Source organism: Hemitrygon akajei, chromosome 5, assembly GCF_048418815.1.
Source record: "Hemitrygon akajei chromosome 5, sHemAka1.3, whole genome shotgun sequence".
Taxonomy (NCBI): domain Eukaryota; kingdom Metazoa; phylum Chordata; class Chondrichthyes; order Myliobatiformes; family Dasyatidae; genus Hemitrygon; species Hemitrygon akajei.
In genome coordinates this window covers 121,586,968-121,610,171 of record NC_133128.1, presented here as the reverse complement: position 1 = coordinate 121,610,171, position 23,204 = coordinate 121,586,968, and the positions used below count along the sequence as shown (strand labels likewise).

The window sequence follows — 23,204 nt, the reverse complement described above, 5'->3', positions numbered from 1 at the left end:
TGACCCACGGGAACTGTGGGTATTGGTTATTAAAAGGTTGAGTAGTAACCTGCATCAGTAACCTGACCCACAGGAACTATTGGTATTGCTTATTAAAAGGTTGAGTAGTAACCTGCATCAGTAACCTGACCCACAGGAACTATTGGTATTGCTTATTAAAAGGTTGAGTAGTAACCTGCATCAGTAACCTGACCCACAGGAACTATTGGTATTGCTTATTAAAAGGTTGAGTAGTAACCTGCATCAGTAACCTGACCCACAGGAACTATTGGTATTGGTTTATTATTGTCACATGTACTGAGATACAGTGAAGAGCTTGTCTTGCATATTGTTCACAAGATCAGATCATTGTATTAGCATATTGAGGTTGAACAAGATAAAACAATAACAGAATGCAAAATAAAGTATAACAGCTACAGAGAAAGTACAGTGCAGGTAGACAATAAGGTTCAAAGTCATAACGAGAGATTGTGAGATCAAGAACCCATCTTATTGTACTATGGAACCACTCAATAGTCTTATAACGGTGTAGAAGGTGTCCTTGAGCCTGGAGGTATGTGCTTTCAGGCTTTTGGTTCGTCTGCCCGATGGGAGAGGGGAGGAATGTCCAGGATGGGAGGGGTCTGATCGTGTTGGCTGCCCTACTGAGGCAGAGTCCACAGAGAGGAGGTTGGTCTTATCGCACCAGGGAACTGTTCGATCGTCAGATAACAGCGGCTAGTACTTGCCCCCGGAACACCGCTCCAGCAAAATGCCCGCCACCTGCCATGAGGATGACCCATATCGTCTCGGGAGTGAGGCTGAGGAGGGAAGCCAGGATGTTGCTGTCCTCGTCCTCCCTGGTTATCTGTGGAAAAACAAGAACATGTTCTCTGTACCTCAGGGTAAGAACACAGCGCAACCGTGCTGGTCCAGCCAGGCTTCATCACAGGCTCGATAAATTCGGCAGATCATATCAGACATCCGCTGTGACGTTTGAGGTCACCTGCTGAGCAACTCTGAATCTTTTCCTTGTGGGGAAGCTACAGGAGAATTCACTTCACCCCAATCACTGGGACAGTGCTAGAAGCCATCGTTAAAGATATTACAACAGAGCACCGAGGAAAATGGGTAGGGCGACACAACGCGGGGCGTCGGAGTTCAGAGTTCAATCCTGGCGTCATCTGCAGAGAGCCTTCCCTGCGTATGTGTGGGTTTCCTCTTTCCTCCCAGTCAAAAGGTGTACTGGTTAATTGGTCATTGTACATTGTCCCGTCATTAGTCTAGGGTTAAACTGGTGAGGTGCTGGTGGTGCAGCTCGGAGGGCCTGTTCCGCACTGTATCTCTAAATAAATGAAATTCAGGAAAAGCCTGACCACGTTGGTAGACCACACTTGGAGTACTGTGTTCCGTTCTGGTTGCCTCATTATAGGAAGGATGTGGAAGCTTTGCAGAGGGTGAAGAGGAGATTTACTGGGGATACTGTCTACTTCTGCTTGGTACTGTGCAAGCACTGCCAGGCAGCTGTTATAACGTGCAGTCAGTGTGAACAGCATGAGAGTTAAATTGTAAAGTGAGTTTTTTTGACGAGATCCCCTAAATTGATTTGATTGAGTTTATCTTTAAAAATATTAAAGTCAGAAACACCGCGCAGGCCTGGTGGCAGAAGATTCCACTCTCTTGTTGATCTTGGGTAGAGGGAGTACTGGCAGCAAATCCTGTTGAATGAGGGGGTTTCCAGTGTGTGAGGTCCAGTTTGTTGTGACGAATTTGGATATTTGATGGAGTGATGTTGTGAATTTCTTTGAAAATGGAGATTAACCGTAGTTTAGTACGTCGGTTTTCAAGTGGTTCCCATTGAAGGTTAGAGAGCATGAGGTCTTACGAGGATAGTTTGAGTGAACTAGGACTTTTCTCTTCGGAGCAAAGGAGGCTGAGAGGTGACTGGATACAGGTGTGCAAAATGATAAGTGTCACAGATCGAGTGGTGGCCAGACTTTCTCCCCCAGGATGGTAATGGGTAATTAGAGGGGGCACAATTTTAAAGTGATTGGAGGAAAGTACCGGGGGGGTGGGGGGTGTCAGAGGTAGGATTTTTACCTAGAGAGTGGTGGGTGCATGGAATGTGCTGCCGGGGGGTGGGGGGGGGGTTGATGGTAGAGACAGAAACATTAGGGGCATTTAAGAGACTCTTAGACAGGCACTACCTCAGAACTACTACAACAGAACATTACAGATCACTCGAGGCCACTTGCACTGCTTAGGCTTGTCTGTGCTAAGGGGTGTTTTTTGTACTAAGGTTTGCACAATTTGTTCTTATATATGTAGAATGTAATTCTATGTTGTTCAAATCTCTGTGTACAAGCAGGCTTTACACTACGCCTCGACCACACTGTACTTGTACACCTGAAAAGTTCACTTTGACATGCAAACAGAGAGGAATTGCAGTCTAGAGGTAGGGAGCCCTGCTCGTTACCTGCTTTCCCTGCAGGACACAGCGGTACACGGAGAGGAGCTCGCCCTCTGCCGTCCTAAAGAGGACACGAGTGCTGCGGCGACCCCAAGGTTTCTCTTCGCAGGACGATATCCCGCTCCCTGGGTCAGAAACATCCAGCGAGCGGTGACAACACAGTCCCTCAGGCTCCGAGTGGAAATCCAACTCCTCCGAATCAGAGCCAGATATACTGGAGATTTCACCTGCACGACGATGAGAGGGAAGGATGAGAAACCGGTAACCAAAAGTGTGTGAATGCTGGGCTGAGGCGAGAGACTGGAAGGAAAACTATAAACTGACCAGCAGCAGAGTGATCAGTGGCAAAAGAACAAACAACATAGTCAAGCTCTCTCTATAGTGTCCCATCACACACTCCTGGGGTCAAACACAGAGTGAAGCTCCCTCTACACCATCCCATCACACACTCCTGGGGTCAGACACAGAGTGAAGCTCCCTCTACACCATCCCATCACACACTGCCAGGGTCAGACACAGAGTGAAGCTCCCTCTACACCGTTCCATCACACACTCCCGGGGTCAGACACAGAGTGAAGCTCCCTCTACACTGTCCCATCACACACTCCCGGGGTCAGACACAGAGTGAAGCTCCCTCTACACTGTCCCATCACACACTCCCGGGGTCAGACACAGAGTGAAGCTTCCTCTACACTGTCCCATCCCACACTCCCGGGGTCAGACACAGAGTGAAGCTCCCTCTACACTGTCCCATCACACACTCCCGGGGTCAGACACAGAGTGAAGCTCCCTCTACACTGTCCCATCACACACTCCCGGGGTCAGACACAGAGTGAAGCTTCCTCTACACTGTCCCATCCCACACTCCCGGGGTCAGACACAGAGCGAAGCTCCCTCTACACCATCCCATCACACACGCCCGGGGTCAGACACAGAGTGAAGTTCCCTCTACACTGTCCCATCACACACTCCCGGGGTCAGACACAGAGTGAAGCTCCCTCTACACTGTCCCATCACACACTCACGGGGTCAGACACAGAGTGAAGCTCCCTCTACACTGTCCCATCACACACTCCCGGGGTCAGACACAGAGTGAAGCTCCCTCTACACTGTCCCATCACACACGCCCGGGGTCAGACACAGAGTGAAGTTCCCTCTACACTATCCCATTACTCACTGCTGATGTCAGAGTGAAGTTCCCTCCCACACCTTCCCATCACACATTCCCAAGGTCAGACACAAAACGAAGCTCCTTCTACACTCCCAGTGATGTGTTAAGACCAGAGTAAACCCTAGGTAGCCATTGAAGGGTGTTGTATGATAAAGACTGAATAAAACTCAGTTGAGGGTTTCTCAGCCATTACCCGCAATTGTTTCGAAGTTATCTGCAGACACCGACTGGGCTCCTATAAGTCGTCGTCTCAAGTTGAACCTGTGCCAGTCCAGCCTATAGTGTTCAGTCTGTGGAGAGAGATTGCATGCTGTCAAGGCCAAAGTCATTCAGCGCGAATCCGTTAACCAGCTGGCCCTATTCCAGGGTGACCACAAAAATGTCAGGGGCTCTGAACTAATTTAGTAAGGAAGCTCACAAAAAAACCCCCTCAAAACATGCTTTCATTACTTGAGCAGGCTCTGGGAGTTTCACAAACAGGCGCAACTCTTTACCAGGAGTGGACCATGCTTGGTTAGAAAACAGGGGCAGCACAATAAAGTAGCAATTGTTGTAACACTATCAGAGCACCCCAACAATCAGGGTCGATTCCCGCTGCTGTCTGTAAGGAGTTTGTACGTTCTCCCCGTGACCGTGTGGGTTTCCTCCCACAGTCCAAAGACTCGAGGGTTACTAGGTTAATTGGTCACTTGGGTGTAATTGGGCAGGATGGACACGTTGGGCCAAACGGCCTATTACCGAGCTGTTTATTCATCTAAGAACTAAAATTAAAGATATAGAAGGTGTGAATTTACCAAGTGTGAACAAGTCGAGCCAGCTCCGTCCTGGGCACTAGCGTCCCCTGCATTGAGGGCATCTTCAAAAGGCCGTGTCTCGAAAAGGTGGCACCCATCATGAAAATCCCACACCATCCAGGACACTGGTCCCCAAAAGTCAGCTGCACTCATATCGTCTCATACCGCCAAATCACATCATTTCCTCGCGGCCCGGTGGTTGGGGACCACTGTCCTAGGACATGCCCTCTTTTTGTTACTACCATCAGGCAGGAGGTACAGGAGTCTGAAGACCAACACTTAAAACTTTAGAACTGCTTCTTGCCCTCTGCTATCAGATTTCTGAGTGGACAGTGAAGCTGTGAAGACGACCTCACGCTTTGATCTACTGATCTTTTATTACATTTCTTATTGTAGTTTTACATCTTGTACCGCTGCTGCAAAACAGCAAATTTCACAACGTACATCAGCGATAATAAACCTGACAGAAGATCCCATGCTGCCAACTGCTCCACTCTGAGGGCAAGCTCACGCGGTCCAACCTCAGACAACTGCATCAGGGAACAGTGGGCGAATCTCTGACACCACAGTCCACGGCACACATATTGAATGCTTTGCCCCCATTCCTCCACCTCCTTCACTCCTGACATCCCCTCTCCACCCACCCTCGTGGTACAGCAGTGTAGCGATTAGCATAGCCATTTACAGCATCAACTATAACATCAATGTTCATGCCCCGCCACTGTTTGTAAGTTTCCACGTTCCCTCTATGACCACATGGCTTTTCTCTCACATTCCGAAGACTTATAAGCTGGGGTTAGCACGTCTTGGGCATGCTATGTTGGTGCTGATCATTGACGCAAATTACTTATTACACTGTATGTTTTGATGTTTCAATGTACATCGGAAAATCCTGCAAAACGCAGCGGATTTGGCCCAGTACATCCCTCCCAAACACTGAGCACATCCACATGAAACGTTGCCATAGAAAAGCAGCATCCATCATCAGAGATCCTCACCACCCAGGCCATGATCTTTCTTTACTGCTGCCTTCAGGTAGAAGGTACCGGAGCCTCAGGACTCACACTGCCAGGTTCAAGAACAGTTACTACCCCTCATCCATCAGGCTCTTAAACAATTGGGGATAACCACACTCATTTAAGGATTCTTCTATCTTGTTATTTCAGGCTCTCATTAATTATTGCTACTTATTTATATTTGCATTTGCACAGTTTGTTATTCATTGATCCTGTTTACAGACACTGTTCTACAGATTTACTAAATATGCCCATGAAAAAGAATCTCAGAGTTGTATGTGGTGACATAATAAATTGTACTTCGAATGTTTGAATTTTGAACTCTGAACAGCGTTAATCTTTATCTTTAATCCCAACTGTCTGGGGAACAGCAGGTGAACTTTAAAAAAAAATTTTTTTTATTAGTTTTTCAAAACATTTTACAAAATTAAAAACCCCAAATCCCAATGAGGAGCATTAATACAGTGCAAGATTAAGCATACAATAACAATATGCTACAAAGGAAGAGAACTTAACAAAAAAAGCACCTAAATTAAAAACAAGTGAGCTTAGCATCCTCCCCAAGCCCCACAACACAAGAAAAAAACAACAACAACTCCAGACCAACCACCACACAGTATAAAGAGTATAAGTCCGGACAGTCAAACTCCCAGACTGTGAATACACTTAGCAACAGAGGATAATAATGCCTACTACCAGAAAAAAAAGGGAGCTGAAAGCAAGGGACCGAAAAGAAAAAAAAGAAAAAAAAAACCCTAGTCAAGAGGAAGGTTATGAAAGTACTCGATAAAAGGTCCCCAGACCTTATGGAACTTTAGATCCGAATTAAGAACCGATTGAATAGCTAAGGCAGATTTAGTAGGTGATCTGGTAACAGAGGACGATCGGTCCAGTTTAGGATCCAACCAACAGTTGAAATCACCACCCAATATAAGAGAGTATGAGTTTAAGTCTGGTAGTGAGGAAAAAAACTGTTCAAAAAAGTTAACATCATCAAAGTTGGGGGCATACAGGTTTGCTAGTGCAACTTTAGTGTTATATAGTTTACCAGAAACAATAATAAAACGGCCATTTGTATCAGATATTTTATTATGGAGTTCAAAAGGAATATTTGAATTAATAAGAATGGAAACTCCCCTAGCTTTAGCGGCAAAGGATGAATGAAAATGCTGACCCGCCCACTTTGACAGAAGCCGGGAGTTATCAAAACAACGAATATGAGTTTCTTGAAGGAAAGCAATGTCAGCTTTGAGTTGTTTGATATGTGAGAATACCTTCCTCCTTTTAACAGGGTGGTTCAATCCCTTTACATTCCAGCTCACGAATTTAAGTGCACTAGCCATTATCAATTACTAATGCATAAAAGGCAGCAGGCATATAAAAAGTCAAGCAGTACAATAGCAGTCTGGGAGCAGAGATGTAAACATAGATTCATAAGGTCAAAATATAAAAACATGTCCTAAGCAATAAAGAGATGTTGGAACTGGAAAACCCACCCCACCCGCACAACCCAAAACTAGACGGCTACCAAAACAAGTAGCTAGCTCAGGTGAACTTTTAACACCACAATCAGCTGGTCACACTCCAAGGTCAAATTAAATTCAGTGTGTTTATGTGTGTGGAACAGTGTGTATGCATGAGAGAGTGTGTGCGTGTGCGCTGTTACGTACCCCATAACTGGGTGTCTTACCAGCAAAGACAGAAGTATCCTTTGGAGTCTGGTGGTACTATTTCCAACAGTGTTTATTAGTAAAATATACAAATCAATATCAATGCAAATATACAGATAATACACGTGAGCAATACTAAGCCTAAAAGTGTGGGTATAATAATAATCAATGATGAACAAGCTCTATCGTTGTCTAGGGGATAATGAATTATTATGGGAAAGTATAAAGTTCAGTTCAGTTCATGCAGGCTGAGGTAGTTGTTGGTCGATGTGTTGTAATTGTTGGAGAGAGAGAGCGAGAGAGAGAGAGAGAGAGAGGGCTATAAAAACAGTGACAGCTATTGTCTTGCAAACCTTCCTTTACGACCTTGATCCGTTGATGTGTTGTTGTGGCCATTCAAGTATGACCTCTCTGTTCTTTAGCTAGACCATTCTTCTGTGGTGGACTCGTCACCCAGGCAAGGGTGGACACACACACAAGCCCCCACCGGCCTCGCTATAACCACTGTGAGTGAAATTGACCGATCCGTTCGGTCCCCGATGCCCCACACTTTCTCGTGGGTTTCTGATGCTCACTAGTGTGTCTCCTGGTGCGTCTGAGGGGTGTCACCCCAGACCTCACTTTTATCCCCACTCACGGGGTCTCAGGTGTCAATCAGGTTAGAATGACTTAACCCATCAAACCAGCCCACTCCGGCTGTCCACTGAGGAATTTTAATGAGCAGGATGGTACCACATAAACAGCCCTCTCCGCAGCCATAAGTCTTTAGGGAGTCATAACATGGTGGATAAACATAACTCTCTCTCAGGCTGTTATCAGTAACAGATGTCCTGGCCTGTTTTCTTTTGTCTCTCTTACTCTCTTGTTAGCAGCATCGAAATAGTACCTGTTTGCGATTCTCCAAAGGGGGGGGGGGGGGCATGGGCAACTCTGCACCCTTCTGCCCATCAGAGTTGTTCATCCTTCGTAACAGCGCACACACGCTATCTCAAAGTTCAAAATAAATTTATTATCAAGGTATGCAATGCCACCATATACTGCCCTGAGATTCATTTTCTTGCCGGCATTCACAGGAAAATGAAGAAATACATCAGAGTTTATGAAAACTATAAAAAACAAAGATTGACAAACAACCAATGTACAAAAAGAGACAAATTGTGAAAATAAATAATACTGAGAATGAGTTGTAAAGCCATTGAAAGTGAGTCTGTAGGTTGTGGAATCAGTTCAGAGTTGAGGTGAGTGAACTTATCCACAGCAGTTCATGAGCCTATTGATTGCAGGGTGATAACTGTTACTGAGCCTGGTGGTGTGGGACCTAAGGCTCCTGTACCTCCTTCCCGGTACTAGTGAGAAGACAGCCATGGCCTAGAAGGTAGGGTCCTCGATGATGGATGCTGCTTTCCTGTGACAGCACTCCCTCACAGATGTGCTCAATGATGGGGAGGACTTTTTCCTGCGATGGACTGGGCTGTATCCAATCAGCTGCTCACACGTCAAGTGCTCTGCCCCTACATCCCCACGTCCTTCGCCACAGACACCCCCTTCTCTTCCATGCCCTGACCCACCCACCCCTCCCCATCACCTGCTCCCACCACACTTCCCACCCTTGCTGTCCCATGCCAGGTGAACCGCTGGAACATACCTGCTCCTCTCGGCTCTCAAAGCTGCAGCCACAAGCTGAGCAGGACATCCTGTCGGAGATCTCTGGCAAAGCCGGTTCCCTGACGGTCCTCACCTCGCCCGCAGTGTCCTCTGCAGAAGGAGAAGCCCTTGGTTAGGTGTTTCAGTGGTACAGTGGAATCAAGCTGGGAGTTTCCCCCCAGGAGCATAAGAGGCCTGGCGCAACCTCACGGAGATTTCTAAAGCTCGAGGGGCATGGTAGCGTAGCAGTTAGTTCATTCGTATTATAATGACCTGGGTCAATTCCTCCACTGCCTGCCAGTTGTTTGTACGTTCTCCCTGCGACCGTGTGGGTCTCCTCCCACGTTCCAAAGACGTACCGGTTAGGGTTGGTAAGTTAATGACATACTATGTTCAAAGCAGAAGTGTGGTGACACTTGCAAGCTGCCCAGCACAACCCTTGCTGATTTGATTTGACGGAAAAATTAGGCATTTTACTGCATGATTCAATGTCCAGGTGACAAATGACAGTTCAAAGTTCAAGTCTTATCAAAGTATATATATATATATATATATATATATATATATATATATGTCACGATATACAACCAAGATTCATTTTCTTGTGGGCATACTCAACAAATCCATATTAAAATAATAACTGTAATAGAATCAGTTAAATACCACATCAACTGGGTGTTCAGTCTGTACGCCAAGGACAGCAAAGTATAAATACAAAATGAAACAAATAATAATAATAAATAAGCAATAAGTATCGAGAACATGAGGTGAAGAGTCCTTCCAGGTGAGTCCATAGGATGAAGGAACATTTCAATGTTGGGGCAAGTGAAATTATCCCCTTTGGTTCAAGAGCCTGATGTTTGAGGGATAATAACTGTTCCTGAATCTGCTGGTGTGAGTGCTGAGGCTTCCTGATGGCAGCAGCGAGAAGAGAGCATGCCTTGGGTGGAGGGGGACCCTGATGATGGATGCTGCTTCCCTGCGCCAACGCTTCATGTAGATATGTTTAAAGGAGGGGAGGGCTTTACCTGTGACGGACTAGACCATGTCCACTACTTTTTGCAGGAATTTCAGCTCAATGGCATTGGTGGTTCCAATTGTGATGCAGCTAGTCAATATTCTCTCCTCTACACATTTATAGAAGCTTGTCAAAGTTTTAGGTGCTATGCTGAATCTTCACGCACTCCTAAGGAAGTAAAGGTGCCTTGCATGCTGGGCGCAGGACAGATCCTCCAAAATGACAACACCGAGGAATTTAAAGTTGCTGACCCTCTCCACTTCTGATCTCCTGATGAGGTCTGGCTCTTGGATCTCTGGTTTCCTCCTCCTACAGTCAATAATCAGCTCCTTGGTTTTGCTGACATTGAGTGAGAGGCTGTTGTTATGGCACCACTCAGCCAGATTTTCCATCTCCCTCCTATATGTTGATTCACTAAAATAAAATAAAGCTAAAAGATAAAAAAGGAACAATAGGATGGATGACCACACTCTTCCTCCCAGTGCAGGAGAGTCTAGTTTAAAGGGCACAGGATTAACGTGAGAGGGGAAGTCTTAAAGAGGGCCTAAGGGGCAAATTCTTCACCCAGAGGGTGGTGGGAGAATAGAACAAGCTGCCAGAGGAGCCCGAGTACAGTTAGAAAGTTCCTAGATATGGAGAGCAAAGTTATGGGCCAAATGTTGGCTAATTGGAGCAGCTCAACTAGGCAACTTAGTTGGCATGGACGCGATTGACTGTGGGTCTGTTTCTGTGCTGTGGCTCTGTAACCCATTGGCCGTTCGGCCTAGAGACTCCATGCTGGATGGTCCAATAGCAGTGGCTGAGCCACACTCTGTTCCTCACAGAATGGACAGATGAACCACCCACACGACTCAGTAAAGTGGGGCCTGACATTCCAGGAAGAGAAATCAGGAGAGCAAACACCGGTTTCAGCCTTGGAAAGGGACAGCAGTTTCAAATTCCTGAGTGTCAACAGAGGATTGAGCCCAACATATTGATGCAATCATGTAAAAGGCACAGCAGTGGCTGCACTTCATTTGGAGTTTGAGATTTGGTGTGCCACGAAAGGCTCCCGCAAATTTCTACAGATGGATGTGAAGAACATTCTATTGATGTTTTGCTGCATGCTTGAGTGCTCGGTGGGGGGGGGGGGGTGCAGACGCTATTTTGCTGGTGGGTGGGGGTGGTCTTTGCTTTGCTGCTGCTTATGCATGGGAGGGGGAGCTGGGGAGGGGGCTTTGGGGTTCTAACATTCACCTGTCATTCATTCTTTGGGGCGGTCCTCTGTTTTTGTGGATGTTCGCGAAGAAAAAGCATTTCAGGATGTAAATTGTATACATTTCTCTGACATTAAATGTACCTTTTGAACTGGTTGCGGCACTGTCTGGTATGGAAGCTCCAATACACGGGATCAGGAAAAGCTGCAGACTGAGGCGCTTTGGTACGGAACCAGCTCTGCAGTCACTGACGCAGCAATACACTGAAACGACCTGGTCGCCGTCAATCCTGGACCGTTTCAGGGCTCCATATTTGCTCACATTCTGCCGATCGCACGATTTGTTCATCCCCTCGCGTGTGGGTGTTTGATGTCTTTAAATGGGTTCCATGGTGCTTGTTTGTTTTGTGACAGCCTGCGGGAGGCTGAATCTCAGGTTTGTATGCTGTACATGTACCTTGATAACTCTGAAAGTTGGAAACTCAGCCAGCTCCATCATGGGAACTCGCCTCCCCACCATCCAGGAATCAAGGACATCTTCTAAAGGAGATGCCTCATAAAGATGGCATCCATCATTAAGGACCCCACAAATACCCATGCCATGACCTCTTCTCATTGCTGCCATCAAGGTGGTCCAGAAGCCTAAAGCCACACAATGGATGTCTTAGGAACAGAAGGGAATTACCCCTCTGAAATCAGCTTTCTAAACGGCTCATGAATCCGTGAACACTAACTCACTATTCCTCTTTAGCAAATTTTATTGCAACTTTTAGTAACTTTTTATGAATCGTACCGTGCCGCTGCCGCAGAATAATACTTCACATATGTCGGTGGTGTTCCACAGGAGGGTGTGGGTGAGGATGTGAGGGGAAGGAGCGAGTATCGGTGACTGTGGACAGTAAGAGTGGGGATGTGAGTCGGTGTGGGTGGTGGGTAGTGCTGGTAGTTGTACTCACTGCTGCCCACCCCACTCCCCTGCCAAGGTCAATGCCTCCAGCTCCGACCCTCCACTCCATTACCTGCCGGTCCCGGTGCCCCTGCCTCCTCCGCCGGCCGCAGCCCCGGGCTCAGGCCCGAGGCCTCGAACACGGAGCAGACCCGCAACGCCGGCCTAACGGTAGCCATCACCACCGGCGGTATCATACGGCACTTCCGCCCCGCCGTCTGTCACTTCCGCCCCGCAGATCCCGGCACTTCCGGTCGCTGCTGCAGTTGTTTTGGATTTCCGCTGCTTCGGGGGGTGAGAGAAGGGGGAGAGAAGGGTGTGGGGTGGGGGCTGGGGTAACGGGCCCGGTGGTGGGGAGAGGGGAAGGGTAACGGGGGAGGGTGGAGTTGCGGGGTAACCGGGACACGGGGAGAGGGGAAGCGTGACCCTGGGAATGGGAGTGTGGATTCTAGGGTGGACTGTTACCCGGACCGGGGGTAAATGGGGAGGAAGGCAGGCAGGTAACGGGGGTGGTGTGCCAAGTGGCAGCGACTGGGGACGCCGTGCGAGGGGTGCGGGTAGAGCAAGGTGCTGTGCATTTAATATTTCAGTAACATTTGAATAATATTGTTTGACTAAGGATTCCTTGTTGTTTACATAATTCATTACAGATTATATGTAAGAAGTATGTGAACGGCCTACATCATTATGCCACCACGTCATATGTGGGCACCTCAGTGAAGTAAAACTATACGTATGTGAGTTACCCCCATTTCCTGTGTTTTTCTTCTGATTAATTTCTGGAGTTAGGAAACAATGGTGTTCGGGAAGTTTTAAAACAAACCCGACACAACTACCTACCCATTGAATCACAGTGAGACGGTCGAGTTTAAAAAGAAAATGCAGCACATTTTTCTTTGGAACGGGGAGAGAGAAAGAGAGATGTTCGAGTTTTAAAAGAAACAAAACACTTTCTTTTTCCTTGCAAGGGGCGAGAGACAGTTGAGTTAACAGAAAGGCAGAAAACAGATGAAATTTGCAGTTTCGTAAATAGTGAATTCCGGACAATAATAGTAAGTAAATAAATAAGCAGAAATGGCTGGCTGCATCGGAAAGGTAGATGTGTTCGATTGTACAACAAATAACTGGACAATGTATACTGGTAGAATTGAACAGTATTTTAAAGCAAATGGAATAACTGATAAGAAGGGAGTGCCAGATTTGCTGATTGCATTAGGTGAAAGAGCATATAGTTTGCTTAGAAGTTTGACTGTTCCAACTAACCAGCAGAAAGTTACCTTTGTTGATATTGTGAAAGTAATGCAGGAACATTTAGAACTGAAACCAATGTTGATTGCAGTATGCTTTAGGTTTCATAAGTGGAATAAAAAGAAGGGGTGTCTATTTCAGTGTATGTGGCTGAATTGAAGAAATTATCTGAGCATGGTCGGTTCATTGATGGGGTTACTGATGCACTGAGAGATTGTTTAGTTTGTGGAATCTTACAAGAACTCTTTCCAAAACGGCTCCTAACTGAAGCACAACTCATATTTAATAGAGCATTTGAAATTGCTGTATCAAAGGAAACAGCAGCGAGAGTCACAGTTAGGAATGAAAGTGAGTGTGAACAAAGTTGCAGCATCTAACAAATTGCCTGGATGAACAAATTGTGTCACCATTGCAGCAAGAGCACACGTACACCAGACCAATGCAGGTTTAAATGTGAAACTTGCAGAAAATGCAACAAAGTAGGTCACATACAAAGAGCATGTTCAGCAGACAAAAATAAATGGACTGCACAGGGAAGAGAAAAAGATAAAAAGTCGAGTTGCAATTTCAAAAAGAGCACCGATCTGCAAGCTGTTGATGAAAAATCTGATTAGTGATGAAAGTGACACAGGACTGAGTAGCCTTGAGATTTACAATGTGAAAACCAGCAATAGATTAAGAAATATTACACAGAGGTGAATGTCAAATTAATTAAAATGGAATTGGACACTGGCTCAGCTGTTTCAGTCATTCCACAAAATGAGTTTGAATGGCATTTCAAAGATACTAAACTGAAGCCTGCAGATATCCAACTGAGAACTTTACCAGAGAAATGATAACTCCTGTGGGAATGATATCCTTAACAGTGAAGTAGAACAAACATGCCACACTGGGCTTTTTTTGTGGTAAAAAGATGAGGGCCTGTATTGCAAGACCTTGAGTAGCTCAGCTGAGACAACTGTAACTTGATCCACTATTTACATGCCGCATGCTCTGCCACTGAGTCAGCTGAAAGCAAATTCAGAACGGTGCTGGATGATGCCACAGCCGTGTCCGTGGATAGCATCGGAAAACTCAAACATATCAAGGGTAGAACAGTGTTAAACGAAAATGCCACATCCTAAGTTTTACAAATCCTTATACCATCCTTGATAAAGTAGCCAGTGAACTGGACCACATGGAAGCTGAAGGAATTCTCTCCAAGGTAGAATAGAGTGCATGGGTAACATCAGTTGTCCCAGTAGCCAAGAAGAATGAGCCTTTCAGGATCTGTGGTGAATTTGAGGTCACCGTCAACCCAGTACTGAAGGTAGATCAGTACCCTCTGCCCAGGATAGAGGATATCTTTGCAAACCTTTCTGAAGGGAGACTCTTCCTAGAGATGAAGGTGGAAGGTGAATAACATCATTGTTACCGGTGAAGTGGACAAGGAACGTCTCCAAAATCTCAAGACAATGTTAAAAAGATTAGAAGATCATGGGCGCTGAGCGTGATGCAACAAGTGTGAATTCTTTAAAGCAAGCACCACTTGTTGTTGTCACGCCACCGATGCACCCCAGTGTGCTAGGAAAACGCAAGCAGTAGTGGATGCCTCAAGGCCAAATGACGTGTCACAGTTGCCGCCCTTTTTAGGATTTGTCAATTACTTTAACAGGTTCCTGGCAAACCTGGATAATGTGCTCCACCCCTTCAACTCATTACTGCAGGTCAGGAAGAAATGGCGATGGAAAAAGCAGGGTGAGGTGGCTTCCCAAAAGGCAAAGGAAATGGTGACGTCATCATTCAGTGAAGCTAGCATGTGACACCTTGCCCAATGGTGGTCATTTGAGTGATGGAAATGAACTTTCCCTTACTGCTACAGAGAAACATCATGCCCAGATCAACAGAGAGGACTTGAGTCTGCTTCGGGGGTAAAATGTTTCAACCAGTACTTGTATGGGAGAGAATGTCTTCATTTCTTCAAGGTGGCGGTGCGAGACAGTTTGCAGCGGCCTCTCCGGAGTTGATATCTGTTATTTGTCAAGCGGGGCGCTGTGCACAATCCTAATCTGATGAAAAATGGATGTGGGAGCACGGAGGAACATCTGGAAATCTCCAGGAAGGCCTTCTTCATTGCTGCTGCTGCTGTGAGGTCCGGGTCTCTGCTGGGAAGAACAGGCTCCCAGTCCTCAGGGTCGAGTGGCCGGTGGCTGGTGGCAGGTTGTCGTAGTGCGCTCGGCAGAGGATGGTGCTCAGAGAGGCTGTGCCGGAGGGGATGGTCGGAGGTTCGACGGACTCGGAGTCCGCTGCAGTTGGGGCGCTTTCACTGTGTGCTCTGCCTGCGAGGCTGGGTTCGACAGAGCTTTCATTGTGTGCTGCATCTGCGAGGCTGAGTCCGATGGCGCTGTGGAAGTCCATGGGGGGGGGTATTCCCTTCTGCCACCTGCGTGGGATGACGAGTCTATCGGGACCCTGAGGACTTGTGGAAACTGTGTGGTGGTTTCTTTCGAACTTATAGTCTTTTAATATCTTTGGATTATATTAACTGTGCCCATGGTCTGTTTTTTTTAATCAATTATGGTTTTGTTTGCACTGTTGTAACTATGTGGTTTTGTGTAGATCTTGTAGCTTTAGTTTTTGGTTTGTTGGGTGGTAGAGTTGGTCTCCTGACTTGGTGTGTCTGGGTAGTCTTGTTTTGTCTGGTGCGTTTGGAGCCCCTTTCCGGGGAACGCGCTAAGACGGTAGCGTGATATTAATACGCAGCAGCCTCTCCGGACTCTGGATTTGGGGATTGCCAACCGTTATGTGGATTTTCTGGTGTATTCTGTTTTGTCGTGTGCTTTTGTGATATCATTCTGGAGGAAGGTTTCATTTTTTAACTGCATTGTAGTTGTGGTTTCTAAATGACAATAAACCGAAAACTGAAATTTGGTTTACCCTTGCTACTGATCTTCAACGACCAGTGTCCATTTTTAATCCACAGAAAGGTAATCCACTAACAGCAGCAGCATGAATGCCAAGCTGGGCTCTGTTTCTTGGAGGACACAATTACAAGATTGAAAATTACAAAAGAGGACACCCCTCTTGACATATTCTCCCTATTGCAAATCAAAAGCCTCCCTATTACGACAGAGATGATCCAAAGGGAAACCAGAAGAAAAACCCTCACTGTTTCAGGTCTACATGGCCACCCAAAACGGCTGGAATGTGCGACGCAAACTCCAGTTCCCCCAGTGCCGGGATGAACTTGCCCTTGACTGGGGTTTCCTTATGTGGCAATTTGTAGTTGTTGTACCATCTAAACCGAGAGCTACAAGCTGGTCATCTAGGTGTGGTCAAAAATAAAACTGTTGGCCCAAGGCTTTGTCTGGGATAGATCGGTAGATCAAACAGCTTGCCATGCACTGTTAGGGATGCCAACACGTCCGGAAGAGCAGCGCCTCCCCATCCCTGGGAATGGCCCTCGTTGCCCTTGCAGAGGATTCATGTGGGTTTTGCTGGATCATTGTCAAGAACAGGTTTCTTGGTAGTAGTGGATGCAGCTACAGAAGTGTTCCCAATGGACTCGCCTACAGGCTTACACACCGTTGTGTTGAGAAACCTCTTCTGAAGGACTGGGGTTCCACAGCGCTTAGTCAGTGACAATGGACCACAGATTGTTACAGAACGGTTTCATTCCTGAAAGTGAATGGAATAAGACATATTACATCTGTACCACACCACCCTGCTACAAATGGCCAGGTGCAAAGGTCTGTCCAGGGTCTAAAGAACACGCTGTAAGCAACGTGGGCAGAACACACCACACTGACACTGAATCAGAAGCTCGACAATCTCCTCCTTGCATATCACAATGCAGCACACTCCACAACCAGCAGCTCACCAGATGTGCTGTTCCTGGGGCGTGCCTTCCGTTCACACTTGGATAGCCTCGAAGCCAACCTCAGAAGGAGTGTGCAAGACAAACTGAGGGCTCCTCAAACAAAGAAGTTCAACGTTTCACTCCTGGACAAGTAGCTCTGCTGAGAGACGATAGAAGTGATCAAAAGTGGGTACTTGTAAAAATTAAGGACAGAACTGGACCACTCTCCTACACAGTGGGGTTTGTGTCTGGAGGTGAGACATTGACCAGTTGAGGAGAGCTGAGTCAATTGTTAGAGACGAAAGATGTCCAGAGCTGTCAGAGCCGCTGCCTGCAGTGCCAGAGTCAACTCCTACAATCACCACGGAGGAGCCCCAGAACCTGAGATTGCCTTCACAGTTACAAATCTCTCCTGCCAAGCAGTGATCTCCCTTGTTAGGAAAGATGTTATCGCACAAGAGGAAGAAATCCTTCATAGTGATTTAATCTTTAGGCCTGGATGGGTCAATGTAAAGTTCACTATTCTGTGGATGTCTGTACAGTCATTGTGCTAAAATAAATAAGCGAAGGAATAAATAAATAAATGTGTGTTGATGTGTATGTATATACGTTTATATGCACTATATACGTGAATGTATGTAAGTTAGAGTTTATAGCTGAGCAGGAAGGAGCGTTGTGAATTTGATATTTGAATAGTAATGTTTGATTAAGCATTATTTGTTGTTTACACAGTTGATAATGGTTTATATGTAGGAAGATTCTCAGGCGGGGACGGGCATTCCCAGTGAAGGGTGGATCGAGCCCTCAGCCAGCACCGTGGGAAAAGGAAAGTGAAAGCTGACTATTCATGGAGCTGGCACCACATTGTTGTTCACGCCTCTGAAACACTGCTCCCTGCTGGCTTCCTGTTTCCGTACTATTATTCCACTGGTTTTACAGTATTTTCCCTCTCTAGGTGCCGGTTCCAGTTGTACAGACATTCATGGTGCCGGAGTGTGGTCAGTGTTGGGCTGGTTGAGGCTGACACCTCAACTCTGGAACCTGTGTATTGGTCCCACGGTGATGTGAGGGATGGATGTGTAGATGGCGGAGTTTAGCACCGAGTACCAGCGGCTACAGGCCTCCGACACCGACACCCCACCTGGTGAAGAGGAGCTGCTTGTTCACCAGGCCGATGGCAGCAAATGTAAGTCACACTTTCTCTCCCGTCCTTCGATGGGACTGTGGACGTGTCCTCTGATCCCCAACAGCGTTCACTAATGTTTGATTAGCACTTTACAGCATCCAGCCTCCCCTCCACGGACTCTGGAGGGGATTCCCGCTAGCCAGCATAATCAACAATCCCTCTCACCCCAGACATTCTTCCTGCTCCCCCCTCCCGCTGGGCTGAAGATATGAAAGCCTGAAAGAATGTACCATGTATGAACTGTGTGCGGGGGCCTGGGAATACAGATCCATAATTCCCTGAAAGTGGAATCACAAGCAGATGGGGTCGTGAAGAGAGCTTTTGACACAGTGGCCTTAAGTCAGAGTGCCGAGTGTGGGAAAAGGGATGTTGTGTTGAAATTGTATACAACATCGGTGAGGCTGAGTCTGGACTACTGTCCGCAGTTCTGGTCACCACACAAGGGGAAGGAGGGTGCAGACGAGATTTGGTTTTGCTGACTTTGAGTGAAAGGCTGTTGTTGTGGCACCATTCAACAAGATTTTCAGTCTCCCTAACCCTATACTGATTTGTCACCACCTTTGATTTGGCCAGCACCAGTGGTGTCATCAGCAAACTTACTGTAAGTGTGGCGTCAGGGCTTCACTTAGCCACACAAGCAGAGCTAGAACAGGAGGGCAAGCACACAGCTTCATGTCAGACCTGTACTGATGGTGACTGTGGACGAGGTGCTGGTGCCAATCCAAACAGACTGGGGTCAGCAAGTGCTTAGAACATAGAACAGTGCAGTACAGGCCCACAGACCCTTTAACCTGAACTAACCTTCCCCTCCCATGTTGCCCTCCATTTTCCTTTCATTCCTCAACCTATCTAAGAGTCTCTTAAATGCCCCTAGTGTATCTCTCTCTACCACCACCTCTGGCAGGGTATTCCACACACCCAGCACTCTCCGTTTAAATATCTACGGTGCACATCCCCACCCCATGCTTTCTTACAAACACATTCAAATTTTGCCCCCTCATATTAGCCATTTCCACCCTGGGAAACAGTTTTTGACTGTCCACTTGATCTTTGCCTCTTATTACTTTGTGCCCCTCTATGAAGCCACCTCTTATCTTTCATCACTCCAAAGAGAAAAGCCCAGCTCATTCAACCTGTCCTCATAAGACAAACTTTTCCCACCACGTGTACTTGCTTTTCAGATCTTTGCCTGTTCCTTCCACCTCTCTGTCTTTTTTAGCAGTCTCGTGTCTTCACAAATTAATTTCCTTCCTGTCTTTGTAGATTAAGAGCTGCTCTTTGTGGCACACCACCCAATACACGTCGTGCCAACCAGCAGGAAACCTACCTCAACCGTGTTTGTGACCAATCACAGAATCCCTCTGTTATCATGTGCAATAGCCTTATCTGATGTTTTCTATTCATCTAGACCTGTGCTTAATTTATAGATTCCAAATCCCTCACTGGTCACGCCCTTAAGGTTAGGCAGCAGCACAATCTGCCTTTCAACACTTCCCTCAAAATTCAGAGTTCAGAAGTTTAAAGTAAATTTATTATCAAAGTGCATATATGTCACCATAAGCAACCGGCAGATTTATTTTCTTGCAGGCAACACTGTAAATACAAAGGAACAAAAATAATAATCGTAAATATCAGTAAGTATTGAGGAACATGAGATGAAGAGTCCTTGGAATTGAGTCCATAGGTTGTGAGTAAATTTGAGAGTGAAGTTATCCTCTCTGGTTCAAGAGCCTGATGGTTAAGAGGTAATAACTATTTCTGAGCCTGGTGGTGTGGGTCCTGAGACCTCTGTACCTCCTTCCGGTTGGCAGCAGAAGAAGAGAGCAAGGCCTGTGTGGTGTGGTCCCTGATGATGGATGCTGCTTTCCTGTGGTAGCGCTCCGTGTAGATGTGCTCACTGGTGGGGAGGGCTTTACCCATGATAGACTGGGCCATTTCCACTACTCTTTACCTGACAAAGGGTCTCGGCCGGAAACATCGACAGTGCTTCTTCTTATAGATGCTGCCTGGTCTGCTGTGTTCCACCAGCATTTTGTGTGTGTTGTTTGAATTTCCAGCGTCTGCAGATTTCCTTGTGTTTGCCTCCACTACTTTTTGCTGATTTTTCCATTCAAGGGCATTGACCAAATCACTGGTTATCACATCAGAATCAGGTTTATTGTCATTGACGTCAATGGTGAAATGTGTTTCTCTGAAGTAGCTGTGTAATGCGATACATAGAAATAACTACAAGAAATCTTTAGTGTGAAAAGGGAGCAACATCGTGAGGTAGGAGCAAAATAGGTTCACAGATTATTCAGAAATCTGAGGGTGTAGAGGAACAAGCTGTGAACCCAACAAGGGCTCGCTGGGCAACACGTGGACGAGTTGGGCCAAGAGCCTCTTTCCATGCTCTAAGACTCTAGGACTCTAATCTCAGAGTAACACTTCACATTTTTATCCATTAATTTCAGCTGCCGCCTATTCTGGTGTCCCCCAGAATCTGTCACCGTCCTTTACCTGGTTCACTCTGCTTCGGGTGGTTTACGTTGGGAACTTGTGCCCTGCACGAAGGCCTTAAAACTTCTAAAGAAACGGAGATTCCAGCGCTTACCCTGGGATTCCACTCATACACTGGGGTGGTTAAAATTTCAGTCTGTTAGAAAACTCCCTGAACAGATTCCATCAGTGAAAGGGTTAACGCATGAGGAGCATTTGATGGTTCTGGGCCACAGTCACTGGGATGAGGAGGGATCTCATTGAAAACTATCGAATATTGAAAGACCTAGATAGAGTGGATGTGGTGAGGATGTTTCCTGTATTAGGGGAGTCTAGGATGAGAGGGCACAGCCTCATCTAGAACAGAGACAAAGAAGAATTTCTTTGCCAGAGGGTGGTGACCGTGGACATCTGTGGACGCCAAGTCACTGGGTATATTTAGAGATTGATAGGTTCTGGATGAGAGCATCAGAGGCTGTGGGTTAAATCGGGAGAAAAGGGTTGAGAGGGATAGTAAATCAGTCATGATGGAATGGCAGAGCAAGCTCGATGGGCTGAGTGGCCTAATTTTGCTCCTTGACTTACAGTCTTATAGTCTAACGTAGAACTGCTAAGACGTAGAAATGCTGCTGCTCGGAATCGGGGAACACTGCCGGTGCTGAGCCTGACAAGGCCAACACGCAGCCATACTGTACTGCAGGGATCTAGACCGAGCATTAGCTCTGCTTATCATTCTCCGCTAGTGCTGACCGGCTGAGTACTTCAAACAATCGCCTCGGGTGGTGAGGTGGCTAGCTTAACTATTACAGCACCAGCGACCCAGGTTCAACTCCCTCTGCTGTCTGTAATGAGTCTGTTCCTTCTCCCCGTGGCCGCCTGGGTTTCCTCCGGCTGCTCCGGTTTCCTCCCACAGTCCAAAGATGTACCGGTTAGTAGGTTAATCGGTCACGTGGCTGTAGCGTGAGCTCGTTGGGCCGGAAGGGCCGGTTACCGCACTGTGTCTCTAAATGAACAAATAAAACAATCTGTTTTCACTGTGGATTTTGAACCTACGATGAACTTTGCACTTATTTATAATTTAATTGGCTTTTCTCTGCTCCTTGAACCGAAGCTGTTTCTAACCTTTATTATTCATTTCATTCCTTCCAGCTCCGTGGCATCACATTGAGAATCTGGACCTGTTCTTCTCCAGAATATCCAAACATCGTGGCTGTCCCACCGGAATGGTGGAATCTGCCTGTTCCTGCAGTGTGCCTGATGCAGTTGTTTGTGTGTCTGTGTAATGTAGTGGAACTGCAGGTTGGCTGTTCTGTAGCTAAAGTGGGCAGCTGTATTGTCCTGTCCCCAGGGATGCCTGTACAGTGTCCGTCAGTCCCATCCCTCCCCCGGGGATACCCGTACAGTGTCCGTCCCCTCCCCGGGGATACCCGTACAGTGAAAGTTCCTTCCCCTGAGGATACCTGTACACGGTGTCTGTTAGTCCCCTCCCTGAGAGATACCTGTACAGTGTCTGTCAGTCCCCTCTCCCTGAGAGATACCTGTACAGTGTCTGTCAGTCCCCTCCCTGAGAGATAGCTGTACACGGTGTCTGTTAGTCCCCTCCCTGAGAGATACCTGTACACAGTGTCTGTCAGTCCCCTCGCCCTGAGAGATACCTGTACACGGTGTCTGTCAGTCCCCTCTCCCTGAGAGATAGCTGTACACGGTGTCTGTCAGTCCCCTCCCTGAGAGATACCTGTACACGGTGTCTGTCAGTCCCCTCTCCCTGAGAGATAGCTGTACAGTGTCTGTCAGTCCCCTCTCCCTGAGAGATACCTGTACACGGTGTCTGTCAGTCCCCTCCCTGAGAGATACCTGTACAGTGTCTGTCAGTCCCCTCTCCCTGAGAGATACCTGTACACGGTGTCTGTCAGTCCCCTCCCTGAGAGATACCTGTACAGTGTCTGTCAGTCCCCTCTCCCTGAGAGATACCTGTACACGGTGTCTGTCAGTCCCCTCCCTGAGAGATACCTGTACAGTGTCTGTCAGTCCCCTCTCCCTGAGAGATACCTGTACACGGTGTCTGTCAGTCCCATCTCCCTGAGAGATAGCTGTACACAGTGTCTGTCAGTCCCCTCCCTGAGAGATAGCTGTACAGTGTCTGTCAGTCCCCTCCCTGAGAGATAGCTGTACACGGTGTCTGTCAGTCCCCTCTCCCTGAGAGATACCTGTACACGGTGTCTGTCAGTCCCCTCCCTGAGAGATACCTGTACACGGTGTCTGTCAGTCCCCTCTCCCTGAGAGATAGCTGTACACGGTGTCTGTCAGTCCCCTCTCCCTGAGAGATACCTGTACACGGTGTCTGTCAGTCCCCTCTCCCTGAGAGATACCTGTACACGGTGTCTGTCAGTCCCCTCTCCCTGAGAGATACCTGTACAGTGTCTGTCAGTCCCCTCTCCTTGAGAGATACCTGTACACGGTGTCTGTCAGTCGCCTCTCCCTGAGAGATACCTGTACAGTGTCTGTCAGTCCCCTCTCCCTGAGTGATAGCTGTACACGGTGTCTGTCAGTC

General features: G+C 47.1%; 2 protein-coding genes across 5 annotated transcripts in view; one reads left to right on the top strand and one right to left on the bottom strand.

Annotated features, from left to right (window-relative positions):
- ankzf1 (ankyrin repeat and zinc finger peptidyl tRNA hydrolase 1) overlaps positions 1–12,108 on the bottom strand; it is a 42,589-nt gene extending 30,481 nt beyond the window's left edge. For 3 of the 4 annotated variants that reach the window (XM_073046337.1, XM_073046339.1, XM_073046338.1), the window contains exons 1-5: positions 11,977–12,108; positions 8,746–8,855; positions 3,814–3,910; positions 2,456–2,676; positions 729–847 (exon numbers count right to left, since the gene is read on the bottom strand). In XM_073046337.1, the coding sequence (XP_072902438.1) occupies positions 729–847; positions 2,456–2,676; positions 3,814–3,910; positions 8,746–8,855; positions 11,977–12,100 (671 nt within the window). In that variant the 5' untranslated portion in view covers positions 12,101–12,108. The remainder of the gene's footprint in view (positions 1–728; positions 848–2,455; positions 2,677–3,813; positions 3,911–8,745; positions 8,856–11,976) is intronic. The other variant, XM_073046340.1, reaches the window with a different exon arrangement.
- Positions 12,109–12,134: 26 nt separating this feature from the next.
- Positions 12,135–23,204, top strand: part of LOC140728121 (autophagy-related protein 9A-like) — a 56,068-nt gene continuing 44,998 nt past the window's right edge. The window contains 4 exon segments of the mRNA XM_073046335.1: positions 12,135–12,197; positions 12,554–12,640; positions 17,945–18,175; positions 21,803–21,848. Of these exon segments, the coding sequence (XP_072902436.1) occupies positions 18,073–18,175; positions 21,803–21,848 (149 nt within the window). The 5' untranslated portion in view covers positions 12,135–12,197; positions 12,554–12,640; positions 17,945–18,072.